Here is an 8,160-nt window from a genome sequence, read left to right as displayed (position 1 = left end):
GACTCAGAGGAAGTAACCCAGCCCAGCTATGTTCCCCATTCCTGTGTTTATGTCAGTCGTAGTGTTTATAAGCATGTGGCAGTCAGAGTTTTTTCAGCCACAATGATTCAGCTGACAGATGACGCAGAATCTAAAAGCGGAATCTATTTCTATCAAATGGCTTTTGTCCATTTTAGTAATAATGGGAACAGTTAGACACAACAGAGGATGATTGGGGTACAGAACACACTGGAAAAGCTTGCTGCGTCTGTGTCTAGCTGTCTGTCTGTCTGTCTGTCTGTCTGTCTCTCTCTCTCTCTCTCTCTCTCTCTCTCTCTCTCTCTCTCTCTCTCTCTCTCTCTCTCTCTCTCTCTCTCTCTAATCACACTCTGGTGCGGCCTTAAAAGAGAGGGGGGAGTCTCATTGTTTTAGGTGGAGCCTAATGCACCCATTTCTCAACAGCTAGCCAAGGAGGAGAAAAGATGGAGGAGGAGGAGGAGGAGAGGTGTCGAGTAAGACGCAGCGGAAGCCAGCGAGGCGAAGAGGAGAGAGGAGGAGAGGGAGAAGACAGAGGAGGAGGAGCGAGGTAAAGGGGGGAGAAAAGAGAGGAGAGAGGAGGGGGAGAGAGGAGGAGAGGGGGAAGAGTGGGCGAAGAGCGGTGGAGGAGAAGGCGGAGTTAGACACGAGAGGAGAGGAGGAGGACGGTAAAAGCGCCCTGATGCAGAGAGAGAGAGAGATGAGACGAGCCCAGCAAACTGGTTGTGACACAGCAAGAAATGAGCATCTCAGATGGCTCTCTGAGGCTGCCAGGCAGCGGCCAATAGGCCACAGGCTTCAGAGAGAGGGAGAGAGAGGGCAGAGCCACAGGAAGAGAGAGAGGGAGAGAGAGGCAGAGCCACAGGCTTCAGAGAGAGGGAGAGAGAGGGCAGAGCACAGGAAGAGAGAGAGGGAGAGAGACTGTCGTGACCGATAGGATCGTGGAGAGAAACAAAAACAGCATTGGAGAACAAGAGGAAGAGAAAGAGCGAGAGATCAAGAGAACAAAAGGGTAAGAAGAGCGGGAGAGAAAAAGAGAGAGGGGAGGGTGAGAGATCGTGGAGAGGGGGAGGGGTTAAAGAAAGAAAGAGACAGAGAGAGAGAGAAAGGGGTATTGCGACCGCAGTGACAGTCTCTAATAACCAGGCCTGAAGATGTGACAGTCAAAGTCTTTGTTTAAAGCTTGAGAGTCCAGGAACAACAATCTCGATGAGGACACCGACCATGGAATCTGCCCACAATGCTCTGCACCGCATAAATGAGCCCAGCAACAGGGCAGGGCTCTGGTGCGTCTTCATTAGAAACACACACACACACACACTCACTTACACACCCACACACACACATGCGGGCCACTGCCCTTGTCTTTCTACTGTAGGCTACAGAGAGTAATCAGATTGTGGATTTAACAGGATTACGCGGGAGGTTTTCCCGGGTACAGAGATAGAAAGGGGAGACGTTCATTAGGGCAGGAAATACATCTCCTACAGGAGAGAGGGCTTTCCAAGTCAGTAGCAGCATTCTGGGGGGGGGGGGCGGGGGGGGGGGGGGGGGGAGTTTGCTTGGTATCCATGGTGACTCCTAGCTCCCCATCCGGACCAAACTTCATAGCATAACCTTGACAGAACCGTAACTATGGAGAGGAGATGTAATACCCACCATGTCCGAGTACAGATACAATACCCACTGTCTCAGTTGAGATACAGTACCCCCTTTAGACACGTGTGGGATGCTGTATGTGGCATGCAGGTTTACGCTACAAAACAAGCAGAACATTTACAATACAAGCATTTCATTGGGTTCTGGACGAGGGAGAGACCCTGCTCACAGTTGCGTCCGTGTTCTCCCTGAATTCAATGAGCAATCGTTAGTGATTGGGGATAGCCCCGAGGGAGCTGGAAGCCTATTGGCGTTTGGCCGTGTCAGTCATTAATGCGGGATGGGAGGGAGAGGGCAGGCATCATTGTGGGCGGGTTATGTGTTGCCGCTGAGGGCTGCAGCAACATGAATCAGAGATATGGACACTATCATAGCTGGCTGGGAAGAGGACTCCGTATCAGAGCCAGCTAGATAATGAGGCTACTGCTACTGCGCTTAAGAGCATGAACACACACACACACACGCACACACACACACACACACACAGGGAGAGATACATGTACACACACCAAGACCCCGAGTAATGTGCTGCGACCACGCAAACACAAACATGCATGGTGCCCTTCGCACATTCAAATGCGAAACCTCAAATCAACACTCACGCACACTCCTGCTTATAGGCAACGGCCCAGTTAATGATATATTGAAACATGGCCGCAAGCCATTCCCTCTTCTTTTTTTTTGGCCTTCTTCGTTTTGGTCTATTTTCCCCGAGAACAAACTTCTGTTGGTCTTGCGGGATGCACACCCCGGCTCCAGCCAACCTGGCACAGAGACACTCTGTCCTATTTCCAATATTGTTTTTGTGGTCCTTATTTACCACAAATGAAGGTCTTCATCTTTCTGTCCATGTCCTCTCTGGACGTGAGCTGCAGACTGGATGTGTGCAGGAATATAGACCCGCTGAGACTGATGGGTGACTCGGCAAATGCATGACCGACCCTGGAGCCAAGTCCTGTGTGTGTGTGTGTGTGTGTGTGTGAGTGTCCTAGGTAAAATGAATCCTAAAGCACACACACACACGGACAGACACACACGCACGTGCACACACACTTTGGCTTGTCTGAGAGGGAGAGGGGTTGGTGAATGAATCTCCAGACTGGTGTAACTCTACACCGCTCTCCAGGCTAGCTAACCATGTGTGTGTGTGCGCGTGTGTGTGTGTGACTGGGGGGACTGTCCCAGGATTGTGCAGGGTTGGCCGGTGACAGGGGCACTCTGGGAGTAAGCACAAGGGGGACGTTTTTACAGTACAGAGTCAAGAAACCAGCGTCCCTGGAGAGTCCAAGCCAAAGAGACTCTGGGCCATGCGTCTCTCCCCTCTGTAATTGTGGAGATGCAATTGGCGGAAACTTTTTTGTCCCTGACAAAAGGGAAGTGGACTCTGTCTTTCATTAAGGGGGGTCATTAATAAAAGATGACATTTCCCGCTGGTATTAGAATGGGAGGGGGAGGAGGGACGGGGGGAAGAGGTGGAAGTAGAAAGGGAGAAGGGAAAGAGAGCGAGGGATGAGAGAGAGAGAGAGAAAAAGCTGTCGCAGCCAATGATTCATGGATTTGTAGCTCTTTTATCCTTTTTGATCTTTCTTTCTCACTCTGTCTCTCCCTTCCCCCCATCTCTCTCTCTCTCTCTCTCTCTCTCTCTCTCTCTCTCTCTCTCTCTCTCTCTCTCTCTCTCTCTCTCTCTCTCTCTCTCTCTCTCTCTCTCTCCTGTTCTTTTTATTCCAAAGCCAACTCAGACCAGGCCACAGCAAGGTGTGACAAAAAAAGACAAAATGAAACGACTCTCCAGCCCCCGCAAGATTGAAAGCCCAGATCTCGTACTCGTCATTAAAATCTGTTAATTACGTTCTGGTTAATTAAAACTTTCCGCGCTGCCCACATTAACAAGCTGGTGAGTCACGCAGCAATGTAAATCAACCACAAATGTACAAACACACACACACACAGGCACAAACAGAATTTATGTGTACGTACAGTATGAAATGTTACTTGACGTCAGATGTAATAGCCAGCCAAGCTGTGAAATGCGCTTGCTCCCGTAGCTCGCCGCTCTCCCAGCACAAAGCAACAAACAACCCCTCCCTCCCCCCTCCCCCCCTCCCCCCCCCCCCCCCTCCTCCCTCCCCCCCTCCCTCCCTCCCTCCCTCCTCTGCGCTCCTCTACGGGTGCCACTGACAGACACATGACAACCACCATCTGTGACTCTCTCCTTCTCCTTTCCTCCTCCACTCCCTTTATCTCTCGATCTCTTTATGGCTTTCGCCCTCTATCTTCCTCTCGTTCCCCCACGGTGAGTCCAATGTGAGTGGGAGCTAGCTGGATACATGAGGAGCGGTGGACGCCTCGATACCTCCAAGGCTGTAGATGAAGATCGGGATATGGCAGGACCGTTCGGTGTCCTTTATCCAACGCGAGCATTTCAGGGTTTATCATTATTGCCGGCTACCGCTTACACTTGGGGGGTACTCTACTGAGCTTACACACACACACACACACACACGCAAACAAGCCTGCCCCAAGCTGCCGTCGTCTATGTGCAGTACACGGTTAGTGTTTGTTGTTGAGTGTTGCCATGTCTCATGTCATGTATGATCATGGCGTGGGGGGGGATGTACGCGGGCGGGTAAACACGTCTCCTGGCTGTTCTGGAAGGAGCTTGTGTCCTCGTTGACTTGTTGCAGGCGTCTCTGGAAAGGTAGAGAGACCATTCCTAACCCTGCCGCCCAGTCCCGACTATAAATAAATATAGATGGGATATATACCCTGTTATTGATCCCCCTGCGACCAAGCTGGGTGTTTCTGGCGTGCTCTGCGAGGCAGCAGAGCTGTGTGCATTTGAGAATAATGAGGGGCAGGATAAGGAGCGGTCTGGGGGAGAGATGAGGAGAGAAGCAGACCGGTTCCCACACCAGCCAGGCCGGCTCTGCCCTCCGCTGCAGAAAGGTCTGTCACCAGGAATTTATGAGTCACCGAGGGTTTCGGCTTTCCGTTCCGTCACACGCACACGCGCGCACACACGTGCAGGCGCACACGCGCACACATACACGCACACACACACACATGCGCACACACACGCGCACACACGCACACACACGCGCACACACACACGCTCACACGCGCAGACACACACTTGCACACACGCACGCACACAAACGCACACCCACACATGCTGTGGAACACACTGGAATTAGATACAGTGTGTGTGTGTGTGTGTGCGTGCGTGCGCTGTGTGTATCCGTATATGTCTGACGTAACGCAATTAAACTGCCGCAAAGAGAGCAGAAATAATTGCCATATGCACGTACAGCAGAACATCTTTTACATGACGGCACACAAAACACATACAGCCCCCCCCCCCCCACACACACACACAGACATTACTAATGGATGTACACCGCTGTCAGGAACAATGCCCGTCTAATACCAATGTAACACAGCATAATTAGGTTCGGCAGGCCAACCAATCAGGAGTGAAACAAGGGAACCAATCACGGTCGCTCCCTTCCCCGTGACAGGCGAGTCGGCCAGGGGCCTCATTTAGTCAATTAGAAAAAGCCTCCGCCATTGTGGGCACCTTTTCTTCCCGCTCCATGAGAGATGGTGGAGGCCGCTGGTAATTACAGTCAACTCCCTTCTTTCTCATCTTGTTATGCTATACTCCTTCTCCGCTCTCCTGCCCCTGAAGGAATATAATCAAGTGGAGGAGCCGACCAACACAGGAAGGAGGGGACGGAATTTGTCTGGAGAGAAGAAAAATGAGGAGGAAATCATAGCCTCGGATTAGAGGAGTTTCGGAGAATCTATATGCCTCTCCGAGGCGTAAGCGCTTTCAATTAGCGATGGGCAGGCGGTCGTGGAGGCGTTGTGGGGCCGCTGTGCCGCATGCCTGTCCACTGAGACAGTGTCTGTAGATCTGTGATCTATAATGATACAAAAGCAGGCCGTCATATGCAGTTGGAGCATGCGCGCGCGCACACACACAAACACACACACAGAGTAAACAAGATCTCTGAGGATCCCCTCTCATTCCTTTCAAGGGCAGAGCGAGACGCGCGTGCGAGAGGACACACTGCTCACACACACGCACACACACATGTACCAAGCATACCCCGAGAACATGCAGAGTTTGGATATTGGCATCTTCAAAGGCACACGTTCTAACACAGAGAGCCCCTCCAGGGAAGTGCAACAGTGTGTGCGTGTGTATGTGTTTGTGTGTGTGTGTTTGTGTGTGTGTGTGTTTGTGTGTGTGCGTGGGTATTGGTGTGATCTTTAATCACAACTCCACAGTCCCTGGCAAATTACTGCCTGGTGATTGCAATCGATAAACCAATAGAGGCAGCTACGCATTGCTTTTAGAGGCCGACAACAGCCACCCATCTGAGGCTAGCAGAACGGACAGGGAGGGGAGTAGGGCTGGGAAGGGGGGTTGGGGGAACTGGGAGGCTGGGGGGGGGGGGGGGAGGGAGAGAGAGAGTTGGGGGGTCTGGAGGGACTGGGGGGGCTGTAATGTATGAAGTCACTGCTTGAGCGGGTTTCCAGTTGTTTTCTTTTTTTCTCTCTCTCTTTCTCTCTCTCTCTCTCTCTCTCTCTCTATTCCCGCCTCTCTCTCTCTCTCTCTTTATCCTCGGGGTATAAAACTGAACACAGTCTACAGTATTTCTCGACAGGCAAAAGAACTGACACAGCGCCCCCCCCTCCCCACACACACACACACACACACATGCTACTACTGAGCTATATTAGATATGGTGTCCCCTTGGGGCTGTGGTTTCAGATGAGCAACACCCAGCTCAGACAAAGGCGTGCTAGGAAGAACGTGAGAGAAATACCCATAGCGTGTGTGTGTGTGTGTGTGTGTGTGAGGCAGAGAGAACAGGCCTATCCATACAAATGACCCGGCCCTTGTGCCCCGTGTAAACAAGTGTGCAGAGATTGATCCGAATGCACTAATGATTGGGCTGCTGTCACACACACGCGCGCACCCATCGCCACCCTTTCCCTTTCTCCCTCTTGCCCTCCTTTGCGACGGTTGGTGGCGCACGTCCATCCTCTGCGGTGCAAAGAGAATCATCTTTTTTTCATTCCTGCCAGCCTGTTGTTCATGGAGTCTCTCTCTACCTTGTCTTTGGGATCTGTATCACTCCTTCTCTGATCCAACAGCTACAGAAGCACACTTCCTGGCAGGATATCTTCCTTTTCCCCCTGGTGGATCTGTTTTTCTCTCTCTCTCTCTCTCTCTCTCTCTCTCTCTCTCTCTCTCTCTCTCTCTCTCTCTCTCTCTCTCTCTCTCTCTCTCTCTCTGTGTGTCATTCTCTCTCTCTCTCTCTCTCTCTCTCTCTCTCTCTCTCTCTCTCTCTCTCTCTCTCTCTCTCTCTCTCTCTCTCTCTCTGGTATCAGATGACATGTTTGAACAGCTGTTAGCTTTGCTTGAAAGATATACCACCACCACTACCCTCACCCGCTCCCACCCCCCCCCCCCTCCCACCTGTGTCATTCCTTCAGAGTGCAGCACAGTCTCCTTCTCTGTCTCTCTGTGGGGGAGAACAGACGTCTCTAAATGTGCGATTGTTTGCCATGGCTAAGTGTTCATGCCTCTCTCAGGCCCAATTTGGCTTGTCGTCGCGAGAACGGAGCTCGCCAGACTCGGCCCGGGCGAGAGAGGTAGAGAGAGGAGAGAGAGAGGACAGAGAGAGAGAGACAGAGGAGAGAGAGAGAGAGAGAGTGACGCCACGGGAACAATACACCCAACTGCAGACAACTGTCCAATGTCGTCAGTGTAAAAACAATATCCACTTTGATCGTTTCTGTTCCGGCAGATGTTGTTTGACACCTGTTGGGGATGATGAAGGAGAGAGGAGAGCTGGCTCTGATGCACGGGAGCCCGAGAGCTGAATCCAGAGACGGCGTTACGCGTCGTGATTCGTCGGAGGAGGATGAGTTGGCAACCTCACCACCAGACACACACACACCCTGTGTGACTCAAGCTCCCCCCACCCCCCAACCCCAGTGTCTCGGGGGTGGGGGGGGGGGGGGGTAGTAATCTATATAAAACATGTCTTCAGTAAGCGAGTCTCACAAGGTCAAAGCCGGAGCGCCAGTCCCATCTCCGAACGCGCCTCACTTCCGGATCCGACCCCGAGGGGCTCGGGGGTCGGCAGCGTGGCGGGCGGGCGGAACTCTCGGCTGTTAGGGAGCAGGCGCCACGCTCCGTTCGACAGGAGAAATGATCGTCTGAGCCGGGACGAATCTGGAAGGACGGGGGCCATATCGACCGCCGCGTCTAACCGAGCGGCTGGTTTCCGGTCTCCTGTGTTAAGTGGCCCCTGTAATTATTTGTAATCAAACAGGGCCGCTTTAACACTGTTTGCTGGGTCAACATGAAGGCGTCACTGCTGTCAGCGAAGCCAATAGCATCCCATCATTCACCCATGACTGTACAAAGCACCGGTGTCTGCCGGAGTGTGCGATGCCACACTCGGT

The 8,160-nt window shown here is 52.3% G+C and overlaps 1 protein-coding gene across 1 annotated transcript in view; it reads right to left on the bottom strand.

Annotated features, from left to right (window-relative positions):
• Nucleotides 1–7,946, bottom strand: part of sdk2b (sidekick cell adhesion molecule 2b) — a 57,289-nt gene extending 49,343 nt beyond the window's left edge. The window contains 1 exon segment of the mRNA XM_067245168.1: nucleotides 7,802–7,946. Within this exon segment, the coding sequence (XP_067101269.1) occupies nucleotides 7,802–7,946 (145 nt within the window).
• Nucleotides 7,947–8,160: the final 214 nt, after the last annotated feature.

This window comes from Osmerus mordax, chromosome 10 (genome assembly GCF_038355195.1).
Source record: "Osmerus mordax isolate fOsmMor3 chromosome 10, fOsmMor3.pri, whole genome shotgun sequence".
NCBI classification, from domain to species: domain Eukaryota; kingdom Metazoa; phylum Chordata; class Actinopteri; order Osmeriformes; family Osmeridae; genus Osmerus; species Osmerus mordax.
The sequence above is the reverse complement of the archived record's forward strand: the minus strand, read 5'-3'. Positions and strand labels throughout refer to the sequence as shown.